At 52.9% G+C, this 19,515-nt stretch overlaps 1 protein-coding gene across 12 annotated transcripts in view; it reads right to left on the bottom strand.

Moving 5' to 3' along the window:
• Window positions 1-239: 239 nt before the first annotated feature.
• The window catches only part of ARRB1 (arrestin beta 1), a 95,854-nt gene continuing 76,578 nt past the window's right edge, over window positions 240-19,515 (bottom strand). For 2 of the 12 annotated variants that reach the window (XM_005579095.4, XM_065528731.1), the window contains exons 8-16: window positions 19,373-19,508; window positions 18,125-18,209; window positions 17,601-17,673; window positions 14,576-14,713; window positions 13,401-13,484; window positions 12,196-12,219; window positions 9,530-9,600; window positions 8,008-8,059; window positions 240-6,629 (exon numbers count right to left, since the gene is read on the bottom strand). In XM_005579095.4, coding sequence (XP_005579152.1) covers window positions 6,518-6,629; window positions 8,008-8,059; window positions 9,530-9,600; window positions 12,196-12,219; window positions 13,401-13,484; window positions 14,576-14,713; window positions 17,601-17,673; window positions 18,125-18,209; window positions 19,373-19,508 — 775 coding nt within the window. In that variant the 3' untranslated portion in view covers window positions 240-6,517. Of the gene's footprint in view, window positions 7,911-8,007; window positions 8,060-9,529; window positions 10,246-12,195; window positions 12,220-13,400; window positions 13,485-14,575; window positions 14,714-17,600; window positions 17,674-18,124; window positions 18,210-19,372; window positions 19,509-19,515 lie in introns of all 12 variants that reach the window. The other 10 variants (XR_012423518.1, XR_012423519.1, XM_045371299.2 and 7 more) reach the window with 7 other exon arrangements.

Here is a 19,515-nt window from a genome sequence, read left to right on the forward strand (position 1 = left end):
GGTTTGCCAGCTTCCCAAGGCCATAAGGCTGAAAAGTGACAGAAGAGGGACAGAGAAAAGTTCTTGGCAGTCTCCCCAAGTTGGTACAAGGACCAAGCTGGAGCTGGGGCCACAGACAAGGGAAGAGAGCTCCTCACCCAGTCATGAGAGCCATCTGCCAGTCCAGGACAGCAGGGCAGCATTTCTTGGTCTTTGACCTGCCATGGGCTTATGAGACAAAAATGAAAGCGCAGCCAGCATCCTCTGCCACAAAAGACCTTTAATGGCTTCCTATTTATTATTCTTTTGTTCATTTGTTAGAGTTGAATAAACTATAATAATTTGTCTGACATAAGAATGCCACAGGTATAACAGATAAACCTGGCAGGTGGTCCAGGAATGAGAGTGTCACAAAATAATCACTCAACACAAGGGCCACAGAGCTGCAGATTCTTCCCAGCCATCCCTCACTCCTGCCCCAGGACACAATCCATGCAGGCCCCCATTCCATAGGAAGAGGCAGGTCCCATAGCGTCTGTGGCTAGACCTTAACACGGAGCAGAGATGCCTGGGAAGACGGCACTTCCTATGCTCGTTCCCAAGTGCTCTCCTCATCTGCCATGCAGGTCAGGACCACACCCCGAGTTTGTGAGGCACCCACTTCTTATACCCACCACCTCATATGACCACCTATCATACCCAACTCTCCTATGACCCTTGCAATTGTCGCAGTGAGGTGGGAAGAGCCTGGCACTAGCCTCATTTTACACACAGGGAAACTAAGGACACACTCGGACCTAATGTAATACACCCATGTCATGCGCTTGCTGTGCCCTGAGCTTCACATTTTCACCTAGAATTCCTTGTGGGGTGGGAGTGGGGGGCAGGGCAGGCAGGACTTTGTACCACGGGCTGATCCATGTCTCACTAAAGTGTACAGGATTCCTGGGGGAATCCTGCCCTCAAAGGAGGGATTTTGTCATAAAATCCTCCCTGAGTCTGTCTTTTATGTGAGCCAAGATTTCCATCCATCTGGCTCTGTGTAAAGATGAATTTAACCCTAGGCTGTCTCTCCATCACACTGCTTCTCCTGCTGTCCCTTGGGCCTGGGCCAGGAAAGTGGGGTGTCAGGCAGGGGTGCAGACACAAGTCCTAGGTGGGGGATTGAGCCTCTTTCCTTGCTGCAGAGCTCCCCATGCCTCATGGGCCAATATCAGGGTCAAGACCCATCCCCACTGAGCACCAGGTCCCTGTTCAAATCAAATCTTGGCCAGAGCTTCAGGGTGGGTTGGCTAGAAAAAACATCAACTATGTACGTGTGTGTGTGTGTGTCAGGTTCCAACACAAAGACACTTTGTACTGGAATGCTGGAGCCATTCCAACATGAGCAGCAAGAATAGAACCTGTGCTGGCTGGTCTAAGATCAAACCTGGAGATGGTGGTTTGAAGTTTTTCTTCAAAGAAAGCTTGAAAATGAAATCTCAGTAGGCAAGACAAATAAAAGCAGAGTTGTTCTGGTGGAGGTGGAAATGGGAGGAGGGCTGGAAACCTATCCTTTACCTCCACTCCCATCTTCCCACCTTAGCATCCCCTGACAAAGCTCTGTGGAATACCAGGGGTTCCGCAGCACCTGGTTTGAAAACCACTGTATCGGCCGGGCGCGGTGGCTCAAGCCTGTAATCCCAGCACTTTGGGAGGCCGAGACGGGCGGATCACGAGGTCAGGAGATCGAGACCATCCTGGCTAACACGGTGAAACCCCGTCTCTACTAAAAAATACAAAAATCTAGCCGGGCGAGGTGGCGGGCGCCTGTAGTCCCAGCTACTCAGGAGGCTGAGACAGGAGAATGGCCCGAACCCGGGAGGCGGAGCTTGCAGTGAGCTGAGATCGGGCCACTGCACTCCAGCCTGGGCGACAGAGGGAGACTCCGTCTCAAAAAAAAAAAAAAAAAACCACTGTATCAGTGTCTACAAACCGTGGGCCCCACAGACCTGTGCTTTGACTTCCCTTTTGGGGTGACGAGTTGGGAGTGTGATGGGGGGAGGATGTTTCCCCTTCAACAGGGCCTCTCTTTGAAGCCGCTGTGCAGTGACCCTCTGGGGAAGTGGTAGAGGCGGGGATCCTGCAACTTTAGTCCAGAAGGGATGGCAGAAGTGATGGAGCTGCCTGGGCCAGGAAGACACACCAGGCCCAATGCAGGCCGTAAGGCCATATAGATGAGGGTTCAGGAGTCTGTTTTGGTCCTTTTGAGTTTAAAAAATATACGTATCAGAACAGGCATAGGCCTATGTCCATGAGACCCTTTAAGAGTGTAAGACTGGGACCTAAACCCTTCCTCCTGGATGGATGGAGAACAACCAGTCCCCAGTGACTGGCAGGAGAGAAGCTGCCGCTCTGGACTGCTGACGCCACTGGGGGAATGCATCCGCTGTGGCTCAGCTCTCAGGGCAAAAGGCTTAGGTTTTCCCTGGGCCTGAAACCCTCCCAATGTCACTGAGAAGCCGTGGTAGCTCCAGCTGATCCCACAAGAGGCCTTACACTTTCAAGGGAAGGAACAGGCAATTTCTATTTCTCCTTGCCCTTAGATTTTCTGCAGATGGGTGATTTCAGCTCCCTGAGCCTGGGGGCTGGTGGCTCTCTTTAACCTGGGGTCAGAGCTAAGGCCCCTTGGCCTCTGTGGGGTTCTGACAGATGGGAGATGTGACTCCAGACCTACGAGGGTCCGAGATGTCCGCCTCCACCACTCACTGACAATATCCATGTCTTCCCTCTGTGTCCTGGTTGATGGGACCACTATTTTTGGGCATGATATTCCTGAATCGTGTCTAAATTTCCTGCTCAGCTAGGTCATCAAAGCCAAATTAGCTGTGTCTCATTCTGGCTGACATCTACCTAAGTGAGAAGCAGGGCAAGTGATGAAGACTGGTGGGGAGGGCTTCTCCCGCAGCAAACTTCCTGTGTGACCTTGGGCCATCCCTGCAGTGGCAGGGCCACACCCATGCAGCCATGTTCAACTTAGAGCCCTGACCGCTGACTTTCGTCTCATCTGGGCCTCATAACAATTCCTGCGTCAGGAAGGGAAGGGATTATAATCCCATTTTACAGTTAGGGAAACTGAGCCCCAGAGGTTGAGTAGCTTGCCCAAGTCCCCCAGGTGATTGGTGACAGCCAGGACTGAGAGGTGGCATTGGGGACCTCCAGGACAGAATTCCTTTTACTGCACCACGTAGGAACCAGCTTGTCAGGAACTCTCCCACAAAACCAGCAGCCAGGTGAACCCACTCTAGCAGGGCTGAGCTTTGACGCTGAGGTGCAGCCAAATAACTCAGTCCTCATTTTCGTGGGGACTGAACTCTTCCCCTGGGTGGAATGCTGAGGAGGGCCAGCTGGCCCTCTGCTCAGTGGGTTTTCACCAGGCCATGCTCTTCCTTCCTGTCAAGACTGGTGTCCACACGCCATCCACAGGGTGCACTACAAAGTCCCGGTGATGGATGGCTTGGCCAGCGCAGGCCCCAAATGCTTGGTATAGAAACCGCCAGTACTGTGGGCTGGTGCCTGGGGCCTAGTGAGGCTCCGCCACCTCTAGTTTCACTTCAAGGTCTCACCTGGACAGACTGACTCCAGAAGGGAAAGGGGCCCTGCAGAGAAGCACTCACTTGGCCATGTTTGGGGGCTGGGAGGTGGTGCCTGGAGTTGACCAGAAGCTTGGAAACATGACCTGGTGCTTCCTCTCCAGGAAGAAGCTGAAGGAAACACTTTGGTCTGTGTGTCCCTCGAGGCTGCAGCACATGGCTGTGTAGCAGGGCACCTGGCCAAGGGGAAAGGGGTGCCAAAATCCAACCTGTGTGTCACTCACAAAGCTACGCATTCTAGTGTGGGTCTGAATCACCTGGAAAGGGCACTGTCTTCTAACTCACATCAAGGTACGATAGGGACCAGCAGCCACCAGGAGCCCTGAAGGCAATTGCCCTCTATTACCTCCCCCTACAACGTTCCCCTGACTATGGGCTTCCTGAGGATGGGGGCTGGGACTGACTCATCTCTGTCTCCCGTACTTGGCATAGAGCTGAGTCATCAGCAAAGGATGGTAGGCTGAATTCAACTACGTTTGGCCATTGCCTTGTACAGTCCTGGCTCAAGGAGAAAAACAAAAAAAAAGATAGTACTCTGATCCTTCCCTGCAGCTGGAGAAATTTGCTAAACAACACTGGGCTAAACCCAAAAGGGTGAGTGTGACGTTGAGGCGGAGGCTCGGGAAACCAGCCTGACAAACCTTTTCCATGCATGCGTTAGGGATAGGGGAAGAGGTTTGCAGGAAAGAGGTCATTCCAAACACTAAAGGGTCTTGTGTCAGCCCCAAATGTTTCAGAAGACACTGGGGGGGGGGGTGTATGTTTGCCATGCACTGCTCCAGCATTTCATCAGCTCTGTGCCTGCCCAGATGAGGTGCAGCCTGCCCAGCAAGCTCTAGGAGGGGCTGGATGCCTGGGAGACCGGGCAGTACGACTGCCCCAGCTGACTTGGTTCTGGTCTGGGGAGGGGTCCCTTAGGTTGAGTGGTCATGAGCCTCAGAAGTTGCACTGCCAGGCTTGTGAAACAGGTGATTTCACCGTGGGAAATAAGTCGCACTGCCTGCCCAGGAGGTGCTGGACTGGAAAGGACTGAGATGCCACTTGCATAAGATTTTTTTGTCTCCCTTTTCAGACAAGTATGGGACAGAGATGGAAGGGAGCAGAAACTGAGGAGAGAGCCCTTGTCCTGCTAATCAATGTATTTGTTTGGGTAAACCTCAGGGTGTCTGCATCCACAGGGGGCAGTGAGGTGCTGCAGGCCCTATCACAAGCCCCTCAGCCAAGCCTCAGCAAAGACATGCTCTGCTCCTCCTTGGGCAACTCAGGCTAGCTATGGCCACAGCCTGACATCAATCCCTTCCCAGTCCTGGGCAGGGGGTGGAGTTGAGGGGAGTTGGTGCTCCATAGGGCCCTGCCACCTCTGAGGTCCAATAAATCCACTCTGGAGACAGAGAGACCAGGCAGCAGCTCTGGATCCACCCACCAGACCAGGAGTGCTAATATTCCCAAATTCTTGGTGGCCAGAGCTAGGAAGGCCCATTGTGATCATCTGGTCAAACTCCTTGCTTTCCCAAGTGAGAAACTGAGGCGCAGAGTGGGGAAGGAACTTGCCCAAAGTCACACAGTAAGTTATTCTCAAAGGCCAGGCAAAGAGGATAACTCCTAACACTTTCTACCTCATCTCCCATCTGGCTTCTTGCTCCAGGAATTGCCCTAGGTCTCAATCACGCCAACACCAGCCAATGCGTACTGGGTACCCATGACACTGGGAGCTACTGGAGGTCATCAACTCCCCAAGAAAAGAAGGGGCTTATTTGCTACCCAGAAGCCTCCTTCCCTTTGGGTGAGGATATCTCCATGGATGCTGCCACCTTCTGGGATAGGACCCCCTTTGCGGCATGGTGGCCTCAGGCACACTCTCCCAGTCTGCAGGTTCAGTCCAGCCCTGGAGAATGGCAGGGGGAAGCAGGAGGATACTAGTGGCCTCAGCCCCCGCTAGACCCCCATCCTCACTTCCTACATGACCATGTGAAGTCCACAAGGAAGGGACATAAGGCAGACTCTCCTCTCCCCACCCCCTGCCTCCATATCCCAGCGGCCCACTTCGGGAACCCTCATCAAGAGCTTCCGCTAACTCTGCTGTGGGCTGGTGCTTGCTGAAGGCCCCCTCCCTCCCTCCCTCTGCTTTTCTCTCTGCATATCTCTAGACAGGCCCATGCACTTGAAATACAAGGTAGCTAAGATGTCACATCCTGACACTACTGAAATATACTTTGTTGAGTCCACACAGCTTGCCTCAGTCTAGGTAACTGCTGGTAAGAAAGTCACTCCAGTTGCTTTTCTCTACTCCTGTGGTCTACAAACTTTCACCAACGTCACTATCAGACACAGAGGGACATCGGGTGGAGAGGAGGGTGAAGGCAGAAGGTCTTTGGTGGGTCAGAACTTCAAAAAGGCATTGAGAATCTGTCCACAGGTCTGCCCCTCCCAGCCAGAAGGAGGTGGCCTTCAATGCAGTCATCTTTTAGCTGCCAGAACTTTGTTAACCACCTGGAACCGTGGACATCTTCTCTCGTGTCTTGAGCCCTCATCCCCACCCCTCCAAGCCCTCATGCCCACCACACCGTGTCCTGCATGCCCCATCCTCCCCTGTCTGCTCCCCATCTCAAGTCCAATTCCAAGGCCAGAACCCTGGCAGCTTTTCTGGGAGACAGCATGAAAAGGAGGGCAGTGGAGAGGCAATGGCAGAGATGGGGTGGAGCCGGTGTGCTGTGGTCCTGTTGGCATGGTGATGTGGGGCCAATCCTGAGGTCAGAGGTTCATCACCGTGATCTGGAAGGCCACAGGCCCCCCTGGTAGAAACTGGAAGAACAAAGGGGAAAATAAACCAGAACGGGAAGAAGACGAATAAGCATCCGAGCGCACGAGAGTGGAGCCGGAGCCACGTGGAGGCAGGGCCGGCCCATCTATCTGTTGTTGAGCTGTGGAGAGCCGGTACCATTCTCCTCTTCCTCCTTGTCATCCTTCATGCCTTTCAGTCTCTGGCGGGCAAAGTCCTCAAATACAATGTCGTCATCACTAGTGGGAGAGACAAGGAAAATGTGGCGTGTTTGCAGGGGCAGGGAGAGTAGGCTTATCCAGAGGCCCGGCCAGAGGTGACTCAGAGTGTGGCTCTGGGGCCGGGGAGAGAACCACCCTCTGTGAGGTCTCTGACCTCGGCGACTGACCATAAGCAGAAAGGCCTGTCTGGCAGGCACATGTGGATGCCCCCTGTGGCAGTAAGGACAGTCACATCAGGACTCAGGCCAGTCATGAAAGGGGCAGAGAGGGGCATGAATTTGACTCTTGTGCCTAAGGGCTAGAAAAGTAACCCGGTTCTTTAGGAGGTGGGGGGAGCAGTGTGGCTCTGTAGCCCAAGGAAGGACTTAAGAAGCCAGGCCACCAGTAGTTGTTTCACAGCATGTTCTGAATCCCCCAAGAATAAGACTGGTAAACCCCACCCCACCACCCAGAAAACTGCCCTTATGAAGCATTCCCGTGTCTGGACAGGAAGGAGTAGTTTGGCTTCGTGGAAGAGAAGACCATGGAGAACCTTTCTCCCAGGAAGTGTCAGCTCCGATTCTCCCACGGGGGATCCCACACAGGAGAAGGCTGGGGTAGGAGGATGTGAATCTGAATAGGGGAGTAGAGGACCTGTTCGTGAGGAAAGGGGAGGCTTAAGTGGGGTTTCAGGACTAAGGACTGCCTTTAAGAACAGCGAGTTCCCTTCTACCATGAAACATGTCCACTTAGGACCATGCAGGGGTCCATCCAGGTCCCCTGCCCAACAGGGTTCAGCCAGTGCATGTGGCATCCTCATGGGGTGACTTGAGACTCCCACACCCCAGATTTCTCCTGGGGGACAAGGGAAGATTGGCTTTGGAGCTGCAGCAAGAAAACCAGTTGGCCCTGGAGGTGGTTCTCGCAGTCGGCCCAGGTCCTCCCCCTCTGGCCACTGTCCGGTGACTCGATGGCCTTTGACCGCAGGGAAATCCACATCGGTTGGTCCTCAGGAGTCAGAAGCAACAAGATCCCCAGTCCCCTGCCCACCCCACAGCCTGATTCCACTGGTTGGCGTGGGCAGGACAGGAGAGCCGAGCCCAGGGCCATGGACCAGCCCTGTGTGAGCTGAGCAGGCGCTGTGGATGGACGAACAGACTGACGGACGGACGTGCAAGGACGAGGGAGGAAGACAGACCCCACCAAGGCAGGAGGAAGAGGAACAGGCACGGAGGGTCCTTCAAGTCACATGCAGGCAAGCGGGTTGCTGAAGAGGCGAGCAGAGGCAGCTCTCAGCAGACGGGGTTAGACCAGCGGCTCCTCAGGGGTTAATAAGCATATATGCAAATGACCCCTCCGCCCCGCCCACCCACGGCCCACCCTGTCCCCCGATGTCTGCAGGCAGGGTTCGGCTTACTTTGTGTCAAGTTCTATGAGATTGGTATCTACTGGCGTCTGGTTCTCTGGAACTAAACACAGGGCGGGTGGGCAGAGTGTCCAGGGGTTAGTGAGTGGATGAGCACGGGGCGAGTAGGCACAGGCCCCCACCCTGGGACAACCAGACTAACATGAGGAGTGCAAAAGAAAAAGGGGAATGGAGAGGGGGGAGGACTCATTCCTGGTACTGAAACACCCCAAAGCATCTGAAAGGCAGGGAGGAGGGCACCAGGAGGGCCCCAATCCCCACTGCAGCCCCAGAAGAACAGAAAATCCTCTAACTTCTGTTTCTTTTGGGAGGTCTCCAACATGACTTACGTTAATTCCTAGCATGTATGACATTTACCAACTCTAAGACAATCTTTTTTTTTTTGAGACAGAGTCTCGCTCTGTCGCCCAGGCTGGAGTGCAGTGGCGCGATCTCGGCTCACTGCAAGCTCTGCCTCTCAGGTTCACGCCATTCTCCTGCCTCAGCCTCTCGAGTAGCTGGGACTACAGGCGCCTGCCACCATGCCCGGCTAATTTTTTTGTATTTTTAGTACAGACGGGGTTTCACTGTGTTAGCCAGGATGGTCTTGATCTCCTGACCTCGTGATCCACCCGCCTCGGCCTCCCAAAGTGCTGGGATTACAGGAGTGAGCCACTGTGCCCAACCAGACAATCTTTTTTATATTTTCCTTCACATTTTAACATCTCTGAACTTGGAGTGTATCTTACCGTCGATGGCACTGCACAGTTTAACCATGGAAGATTTTTCCTAATCGTATCTACTATAATGTTGTCTCTCTTCACTGAAAGTCTCAGATTCAGTGAAATATGACCAATCTGCTATCACTTGAAAAACATGACAGGCCGGGCGCGGTGGCTCATGCCTGTACTCCCAGCACTTTGGGAGGTTGAGGCAGGCAGATCACCTGAGGTCAGGAGTTTGAGACCCTCCTGGCCAACATGGTAAAACCCCGTCTCTACTAAAAATACAAAAATCAGCCAGGTGTGGTGGCAGCCGCCTGTAATCTCAGCTACTTGTGAGGCTGAAGCAGGAGAATCTCTTGAGCCTGGGAGGCGGAGGTTGCAGTGAGCTAAGATCCACTCCAGCCTGGGCAACAGAGTGAGACTATCTCAAAACCAAAAAAAAAAAAAAAAAAAAGAAGGAGAAAAACATGATAATAGTGTGTCCAGCGGTCATCTTATCCAAGCAGCCCCTTCCCCTACTTCCAAACGGGATCCAGCCCATGCCTGGGTGCAAGATAGAGGCTCAAAGCATGATCAGTGAGTTCCCTCCTCCACTCCTGGTCTCCCTCTCCCATGGGGAACAGGAGCCACGCCTCACTGTGTCCTGGTTGGTCAGAAGCAAATTGAGTTCTGGATCCCACAAAAGATGTGGGGACCTGAGAAAAGGGTGACTGGTCTGAGGGCAAACCGGGGGGGTGGGGGGTAGGTTACAGGGTCACATGGCAGCTGCTGGAGAATCCCTACCCCAGAGACCCACAGATTCTGCTCACCTTCCCGATGCAGGGGTTCCTCTTTGGGCTTGGGGTGCATTAGGGTGAAAGGCAGTTCCACAGCCACATCACTGAAAGAGACCCAGACCCAGTGAGCCTTGAGCAGACTCGCAGGCTGTGAGACTCGATGTCAACGCCCTGTCAGGGAGGACTGCGAAGGGTTTTGCCATCAGAGGAGGTAGATCCAAAAGATGTCCTCCAGCCCCAGTTCTGCCACTCAGAGCCTCGCTCTGCCTGGGAGCTGGATGAGGAGACTTCCTCTGGCTCCAAAAAGAAATGGAAGCCTCCCCTTTCCTGAGAAGGCTCCCTGGGTTCCCATGGGCTGGGAGGAGGCCCAGCGGTGGGAAAGGATTGCCCAGGGCAGCATGCACCATGGTCACTGCAGGGCTCCAGAGGTGCCCTGGGACCCTGCCCACCTCAAATCGCCACAGCCACCCTCACCTCCCCTGACACTGCCCTTCCCAACTTCCAGGTTGGAACTCCTCCCACCCTCACACCATCCCATCTCCCGACACCTCCAGGGCACTCTTGTAAAAGTGCTCAGGTGACCCTAGCACCCCTGCAATCTGGATGAAGCACTGTGGAGGTCAGTTTAGTCAGGTTTAGGATGGCCCCAGGGCCCAAGGCTGTCCACGCTGTGGGGATGCAGGAGAAAGCAGTCGGGAAGACCCAGCCACCAGCCAGTGCTTCTGATGGGGCTTTCTCTGTACTTGGCCCTGATGGACAGAATAAGAGCAAGTATTCACATGGTACTGACCCTGTGCCAAGGATTACTGTAAGCCCCTTCCATAGAGTAACTCATTTAATCCTCGCAACAACCCTATTATTATCCCCAATGTACAGACTGGGACATTGAGACATGAGGAGATTAAAATATCTTGCCCAAGGTCACACAGCTATTAATGATAAGTGATAGCAGATTCTGGCTCCACAGCCACACCCTTGATCACTGTGTGACAGTAGCAGAATTCAGACCAACAAAAGCAACCCTGAAGGCTCCTCTCGGCTTGGGGTGGCATCACCCTAGGAGACCCCCCAACTGCGAGTGCCTACAGGCACAAGCCACATCTTACTGATCTTTTTGTCCAGAGCCCAGTAGGGAAAGAGGAAGGGACAGGGAATGGAGTGGTCAGAGGCACAAGCCATGCAATTAGAAAGGTCTGTTCCACCAGCCTCACCACTCGCTGGTGCAGCACTTTCTAGCTTTGAGTCTCACTGAGCTCCACGTGGAAATGGGGATAACAACAGGTTCTAGATAGCCTGTCTTCTAGAACCACTGGAACTTCTGGGAGATGAGGCAGCTAAAGGGCTGAGTTAAACTGTGAAGCTTGACCAGGCACAGTGGCTCAAGCCTGTAATCCCAGCACTTTGGGAGGCCAAAGTGGGCGGATCCCTTGAGCTCAGGAGTTCGAGACCAGCCTGGGCAACATGGTGAGACGCTGCCCCCACCACCCATCTCTACTAAAAATACAAAAATTAGGCCGGGCACGGTGGCTCACGCCTGTAATCCCAGCACTTTGGGAGGCTGAGGCGAGTGGATCATGAAGTCAGGAATTCAAGACCAGCCTGGCCAAGATGGTGAAATACTGTCTCTAATAAAAATGCAAAAATTAGCCGGGGTTGGTGGCAGGTGCCTGTAATTCCAGCTACTTGGGAGGCTGAGGGAGAGAACTGCTTGAACCTGGGAGGCAGAGGTTGCAGTGAGCCAAGATGGCGCCACTGCACTCCAGCCTGGCCGACAGAGCGAGACTCTGTCTCAAATAGAATTAAAAAATCAAATAAAAATGTGAAGCTTGTGCCTGCCAGAATCATTACTTCCCCTCAGTGGGAACCTGGGGGTTTTACAAGGCTGTCAGAGCTATTTGGCCTTTTTTTCTTCTCTTTTTTTTTTTTTTTTTCCTTTTGCTTTGGGGATTGCTTCAGAATGGAGCTAGTGGAAGAGTGGGTTTGCCAACAGTTTAGTGGAAGAATCTGGATCTTAACCTTCTACTGGGCCAGGAATGATAAGGTCAGGGTCCACATCTGATTCCTCTCTGGGACTCTGGCACTCAGCACTAGCCTGGACACAAGCCCGGGGTGAGGAAATCTTTGCTGAATTATATGGAACTGAATTGAATTGAACGAATTTCACCTGTCAAATTAGTCTAAGATTTCTTAGGATGAGCCACACTGCCATCTTGTGACAGGAGGAGGCCAGACTGCTGTGTTTGGGGTACATGCATTTTTGGAATATAAGTGCATCCAGCTGGCTGCAAGGAGACCTTGTTTACAAAATAGGATCTCCTAAGGACCTCTCCTTAGCAACACTCGGCCAGCAGTTCATCCTCACTAGTGTAGAAGTTTGAAAGTCATGAAGTCTGCATTTCTCCAAAAGCTCCTATAATTCAGGTGATCAGTAATTCAAACTGCTCTCTTGGGGGCCACTCCCTGTATCAATGTAATCAGGCTTTGCTCTCTGTAAAGGTCCCTGTCACTCGGGTGGGATGGAAGAGCAAGGTAAGGTTTGTTAAAGAGAAATTGTGTCTCCCAGCTCACACCTGAACCTGGCAATCTGAAATGACCACTAAGATTCCTTCCAACCCAGTGCCCTGTGATTCTGGTCAGTCAACCCAATGGGCTCCAGGCCCTCCAGGAAGGTGGGTGAACGGTGGAAGGGAGGAATTTACCTGGATGCAAGATCTCCCAACAGGCTGGGTGGGTCAGAGGAGGCAGGAGAAGTGGTTGGGAGAGAGTTCAGAGAGGAGAGAGGAAGAAAACAAAAAGCACATTCATTCACCACTTCTGCTATCCCCCGGATAGAGAAGACCCATGGGACACACTCCCACCCACCCCCCTGCACAGCCCTGACTGCTCTTTCAGGGATACACTGAAATGGCATTAGCCCTGCCCCAAGGGACTGGGATCCAGACCCAGCTCAGCAAACCCCCTGAGCCCCAGGATCCTCATCTGTAAAGGCAGTGTAAAAATTAACCCCAGTGCTGCCTGCCCCAAGGGAGGCTGGGCTATCTAAAGGCAGAGGGAAGGACTCCGGAGTTGCCAAGAATGTTTGAGGGACTGCAGATCCTGAAAGGTCACCAGACACAGGATTTGGGATTTGTAATTTTGAGATGTTTTATTATATAAGGTCAGGATTACACACTGCCACTGCCAAGAGGCATTCTTCTAATAATCAAGGAGACCCAATGTCTAATGAGATTTAGCTTTTCAATCTTTTCATATAAATTTATGAATTAAGTTACAAAAAAGAAACGTAGTTGTTTTTTCTTCTTCTCCCCAAGCTTCCACCAAACTATGCTCCAGGGCAGGGAAGTCTGGTCCACTGCTATGACCCCAGCCCATGACCTGAGTTAGGGGAGGAGATTTCAGGCAATGTTTGGGGCACTGTTTGGGCCTCTGTTTCACCATCTGTAAAAAGGCAAAGCTGACTAGCTAGTAAATCCGCAATCCAGCTCTGGGTTCTGAGCCCTTTTAGCTGTTTCCTCGGAAAATTAGCTTGGGCATGCATGGGGGTGGGTGCCATGCCCACAGTGTGATGAGGAGATTGCACCCCTGGGCACCCCACAGCATAGACTCTGAGGACGCCGTCCCCTGGGCATGGCCAATCCTCAGTGTGAGCCCAGACCCAGGATAGAGGAGGAGAAGGAGGAGAGAAAGAGATGGCCGGGGGTAAGAGAGGGGCTGAGGGCCAAGGAAGGAAGAGAGGAAAAGCGGGCAGGGGAGGAGAAAGAGGAACAGAAGGGACAGGAGGTTCCTCCTCCAAGGTGGATGCAGCTAAAATGGCTGCAAACAGGCAGAATGGGGCAGGGGCCTGTGAGCATCTGCAACGCTCCCCTCTGCACACCAGGGTCTTGGGCTTGGCTAGAGCACTCACCCGCCCCGAGACACCACCAGCTTTACTTTCACTTTGTAGGAAACAATGATCCCCAGGATCTCACGGTTGGCGCCTTCCCTCAACCTGCAAAGTGACACAGGGGAGCCGGTTCAGGGGCCTTGCCAGGTGGGCGAGACACCTCAGGGGTGGGTGTGCTGGGGGGCAGTGGCCATCCATCCCCCATTTGGCTGGCCACTGAGCTACCATGTCCAGTAAAGTGCAGTGGAGGTGAGGAAGGTGAGCAGTGCCCTTAGGTAGCAGGGACCCAGAGCCCCGGTTCCAAGTCTGGCTGTGAGACTCGCTCGCTGTGTAGCCCTGTTGAGCCCCTCTCCCTGCCCAGGTCAGCATGCCCGCAGTGATGGCCGGGCTCCTTCTCCCCTCAGATGGATTCTGCTTCTCTCAGCAACCCATGGGCAGAAACGGCCACACACAGCGTTCACAGAGGGCCAGGCAGCTTGGATGGGGTGGGGGCCGTCAGAGAAGGACTTCTCCACAGAAGTGGTGCCTCAGCTGGGTCTTGAAGGTGGATAGGGTGTGAGCCAGTGTGGAGACAGGGCAAAAAGCTTCAGGTAAGTGGGAGGCTGTGCAGGGGCTGCTGAGGAGAGCTGAGAGAGTCTGTGCTGGAGTGGCAGCTGCTCTAGACTCAGGCCAAAGCCCCACTGAAGGACCACACTCGCAAGAGGGCAAGATGGCATCCCCATAGCCAGGGCTCTGCTGGAGCAGAGTAGCCTAGAGGCATCCATGATGACCGTGCAGCAGAAGTGACAAGATGCCCTGGGACCCCTGACTTGGAGGGGTACCTCATGTTGGGTCTAACCCAGCTCACCACCCTGGTCTCTCCTCAGGGACACCCCATCTGACTGAAGGCATTATGTCAGAAGCTGCCACCTCTTGCAGGAAGCCTTCCCAGGTTGCCCTCCCCCAGGCATGGTAGCAGAGCCCAGCACTGCCTGAGCGAGCTGGCCTAGTGGTCCATCTTATTCTCAGTCACCCCTGGGTAGGAATGGGAGCAAGGAGGCAGCTTCCCTGACAAGTCAAGCACCTGAGGACAGGCCCTGACAAGGCTGTGGAGAGGGTAGCCTGAGCTTTGTCTTTGAACTGGGGGGACCAAGGAGGGTGTGGCCCCATCAGGCAAGGTGCACTAGGAGCCCAGGACTAGGAGGGCAGGTCCTCACAGGGTGCTAGAGGCCAAGTTCGTGTCTTCATGCTTGAGCTTCCCGTCCAAGGCGAGGCCTCGCTTCTCTCGGTTATTGGCTAGGAAGGGGGTCAGTGTGTAGACCTTGCAGAACGTCGAGCTGGGTGCCACAGTGTCACTGGGAAGAAGGGAAGCAGCTGTGGAGATGGCCCTCCCCAGAGCCAACCCCACCCCTGATCTCCAGCCCAGCAGAATATCTAGTCTGGGCCTGCTCCAAGTCTCCCTCTCCCAACCTCTGTTCCCCAGATGCACGGACCACTTGGGCCAGCCCAGCTCAGGCAAGGAGAACCACTGCCACTCAAAAGAGGCACATCTATCTACATTCTATGCACAAACAGCACTGAATCTGGGATATTCTAAAAGATTGTCCAAGTCAAGCAGCACAGTGCTGAAAAGCGTATTCATTTAAAAAATTACAGCTGGCCGGGGACGGTGGCTCACGCCTGTAATCCCAGGACTTTGGGAGGCTGAGGTGGGTGGATCACCTGAGGTCAGGAGTTTGAGACCAGCATGGCCAACATGATGAAATCCCATCTCTACTAAAAATACAAAAAATTAGCCGGGTGTGGTGGCGGGCGTCTGTAGTCCCAGCTACTTGGGAGACTGAGGCAGGAGAATGGCATGAACCCGGGAGGCGAAGCTTGCAGTGAGCCAAGACTCCATATCAAAAATAATAATAATAATAAATTACAGCCACAGCCGGCACAGTTGCTTATGCCTGTAATCCCAGCAACTTGAGAGGCTGACAGGAGGATTGCTTGAGGCCAGGAGTTTGAGACCAGCCTGGGCAACATAGCAAGACCCCATCTCTACAAAAAATTTTAAATATTAGCCCGATATGGTGGCAGACACCTATAGTCCTAGCTACTTGGGAGGCTGAGGCAGGACGATCACTTGAGCCCAGGAGTTCGAGGCTAGCTGTAGTGAGCCATGATCATACCACTGCACTCCAGCCTGAGCAACAGAGTGAAACTCTGTCTCTAAACATTTAATTTAATTTAATTTTTTTATTTTATTTAATTTTTATTTTATTTTTTGAGACAGAGTCTCGCTCTGTCGCCCACGCTACAGTACAGTGGTGTGATCCTGGCTCACTGGAACCTCCACCTCCCAGGTTCAAGCAATTCTCCTACTTCAGCCTCTCAAGTAGTTGGCATTACGGGCGCACACCACCATGCCCAACTAATTTGTGTATTTTTAGTAGAGATGGGGTTTCGCCATGTTGGCCAGGATGGTCTCAAACTCCTGACCTCAAGTGATCCGCCTTCTTCAGCCTCCCAAAGCGCTGGGATTATAGGCATAAGCACCAGCCCTGTCTCTAAACAAATTTTAAAAAGAAAAAATTATAGCTACACACAAACCATAAATGAAGCTATTTGGGCAGCCATATACCCATCATATAGGCTCAACAATTAAAACGTTACTTGCTTGATCACATCCATCATACATAGGGCGTTTTGACTGTCCAATTTTTACTTGCTTTTGCTCTATCCTCCACCCTTTCCAATGAGAGAGCTGTCATGCAGCAGATAGTGAACAAGCCTTGGAGTCAGACGAGCTGTGTTCCAACCCCAGCTTTGCTGCTTGCTAGCTTGCAAGTCACATCTCTCTGAGCCACTTCCTCCTCTACACACTGGGGCAGCAGCAACCCCAGCCCCACAGTGCTTCCTGAGAAGTAAACAAGTCTGTGAATGCAAATGCCTCCCCAGCCATCCCTGCTGGTATTCGTTATGCAGACGCTGGCACCATCTGCAGTGGTTGCGATTTTCTACTCTTTAGGGATTATACGTTACTCTGGTTCTAGATCATTTCACTTTACCATCAGGAATCTATGCCTCATAGCTCTGATTTTTTTGAAAAAATCAACAGTGGATATGAAAAATATCCAATAACCAGAGAATGCTTGATCTAATCATAGCATGTTCACCTATAGGACATTAAAAACTATTTCAAAGGCCATGTAGTAACATTTAAAAAATGTTTTAAGTTGGCCGGGCGCGGTGGCTCAAGCCTGTAATCCCAGCACTTTGGGAGGCCGAGACGGGCGGATCACGAGATCAGGAGATCGAGACCATCCTGGCTAACACGGTGAAACCCCGTCTCTACTAAAAATACGAAAAAAAAACTAGCCGGGCGAGGTGGCGGGCGCCTGTAGTCCCAGCTACTCGGGAGGCTGAGGCAGGAGAATGGCGGGAACCCGGGAGGCGGAGCTTGCAGTGAGCTGAAATCCGGCCACTGCACTCCAGCCTGGGTGACAGAGTGAGACTCCGTCTCAAAAAAAAAAAAAAAAAAAAGTTTTAAGTTGCAAGAAATACTGATTGGAATTATATATAAACAAATACACATATACATGTAAAATTATATCGGGTGTAATTGCTCCAAGAAATTACTTGCAGGGCCAGGGGGGGAAAAAAAATGTGTGTGTCTTTGAATGGGAGCATTTACTTCCTTTAGGCAAGTAAAGATGTTTCACTTGAGATCTCTCCTCTTGCCTCAGCTGCCAACAAGCTTGGGACAAAGTTCAGTCCATGCTCAACCATAGTAGTTCTCCTCAAACCTGGATTGTCCCCCACACAACCTCTTTCACCCAATGAGCTGGATTACCCCTTTATCAAACAAGAGCTGTGTACCTAGTGCCTTACCCACTTTGCCCTGGCTACCAGAAAGTTCAAGAACAAAGTATTTCCCTTCAACCTAGGTTTCTTGTACAACGTAATTATCTTCTCTCCACAACCCCAATCCCCTTACATTCATTAGCTCTTGTTTTGTCGTTCTAGTTTTAGTGGGTCTCTTCCTTGACTGTAGCATGCATTTTCTTGTAGATAAATCAGGTGGATGGTTTCTAAAAGGCTCTTCGGGATCATCTACTCTGAATGGCAAGGAAGTCTGAGGCCCAGCCCTCTGCCAGGTGGAGAAGAGCCACCTGGACCTGTAACGGGACACCTAGAGCTTCTCTTTTTCCCACCGAATCCCACACGCCCAAGGCCAGACTTGTGCCCACTTACTCAGCCTCTTCCATGGCAACAGGGCACTTGTACTGAGCTGTGTTGAAAAGGCAGATGTCTGCATACTGGCGCACTAAGGAGGGAGAGGAATCGAGGTGGAGTGAGTCAGGAATGCAGCTCCCATGGAGTCTCACAGGCGTCCCGGGTTGGGGATATTCAGCCCCAGGCAATGGCCAGAGGCCACCAGTGGGGACTTCTGCATGAGACCACCCCTGTCTTCCATCCAAAGGGTAGCCCCAAACACATCCCTTTCCTTCCATAACCAAAGCCTTCCCCTCAAGGACAGCTTTGCCCAGAACCCAAGAAACTGAAGAGGTGGCTTAAAGAGCAAGCTCATTACCTGGCCAATAAGCAGCCTGCCTTACCCGACTCAAAAGCTTTGCCCTGTGGCTCAGAGCAGGCCCCAGGCTTCAGTGGCTATTTTTTATACAAGGCTGTTAACAAGGGGAGATCCTTCGGCCACTCCCAGCCCTTGGGAAGACTGCCTCTTGCTGTCCCCTAAGCTGACCCTCTGCCTGGGGTACCTGAGATCTTGATCTTCTTCACCGTCTTGTTGGTGTTGTTGGTGACGTGGACGTTGACACTGATGGGTTCTCCATGGTAATAGATCTGGGGGGCATAAGAAGGGATGGGGTTGGCTGGGCGGACAGCAAGGTCCTAGGGAAAGGGGAGGGAGAAAAGCCCCCACGCGATCTTCTGGGGTTCCCCAGACCTTGGGCAGACCTTCAGAAGGGTCTGCTGCTCCCTTCTGAAGTCCATCACATCCCTCAGGTTCATGCCCCCTCTGCCACTCCTTTAGGCCCAAGAGATTTCTCTGAATCCCCCAAGGCATTGTGACATTTGCCCCAAGTTCATCAGCCACTTCCCACTGCTGCTAAGGTGGCATGAAAGCCACCAAGCACATTAGCCTTCAGTTCCCTGGTGGGACCCTTGAAAGATAATGGAATTGGAAGGTGATAGTCCTGGGCTCCAGCCCTGGCTTGGCCACCAGTAATCGTGACAACAATAACAACAATAACACTGACGATGATGAAAGCAGTGTGACCGTGGGTAGGTTAAGCCTCAGAGTCTCCCTCTGTGCAATGAAGGGGTTGGACTAGGTGATATCTGAAGTCCCTGCCAGCTCTAAATTCTGTCCATGGAAGGATCTGGAAGAAGCAGGGAAAGGTGAGGAGGGGCTGACCAGCTCACTGAGGGAGCCAGCTCTGAATCCCCACAAAAAGGCCTCAACCTGCATCTTGCCCCAAGGCACTTCCCTTCAGCCATGCCCCAAGAGAGGGGGGGTGCCCACACGTTGAGGAGGGGCTAGCCCGAGCTCACAGCAGGCATCAGTCATCTGGGTTTGATTCAGAGCTTGAGGGGAGGCCCTTCCTTCAGCAGGGCTTGTCGCCCCGATGCTCAGGGTTTGGCAGGGAGGTCACAGCCCCCCACCGTACCCCCTCTGCAATGCTGGTTGACCTTCAGCACTCGGCCTGAAGCAGGCAGCTGGTGGAGGTGTGGGGGAGATGTCCAGGACCTTCGGGAGGGTCTGCTCCTCCCTTCTGAAGTCCATCACATCCCTCAAGTTCACGCCCCCTCTGCCATTCCTTTAGGCCCAAGAGACTTCTCCAAATCCCCCAGGAGAGGTCTCAGATTCCCTGAGCCCTGTGGTCCTTGGGCTGGGGGTAGAAGCTCCTACCTGAGGCATCCCTGCAGGCCAGGAGAGAGCTGGGATCTGAGGCCCAGGTCCTAGTGGAGCAGCCCCCACCCCCTGCCCAGTTCAAGCCTCCTACCTCCTTATCCAGGGAGGCCTCTAGGTGCAAGGGCTTGTCCGACATGAGGAACTGCCTGGTGGTCTCGGCTGTGGGCTGGGGGCCAGGCCTCTCTGGGGCATATTGAACCTTCCGGATGACCAGACGCACAGAATTCCTAATGG

This window comes from Macaca fascicularis, chromosome 14 (genome assembly GCF_037993035.2).
Source record: "Macaca fascicularis isolate 582-1 chromosome 14, T2T-MFA8v1.1".
Taxonomy (NCBI): domain Eukaryota; kingdom Metazoa; phylum Chordata; class Mammalia; order Primates; family Cercopithecidae; genus Macaca; species Macaca fascicularis.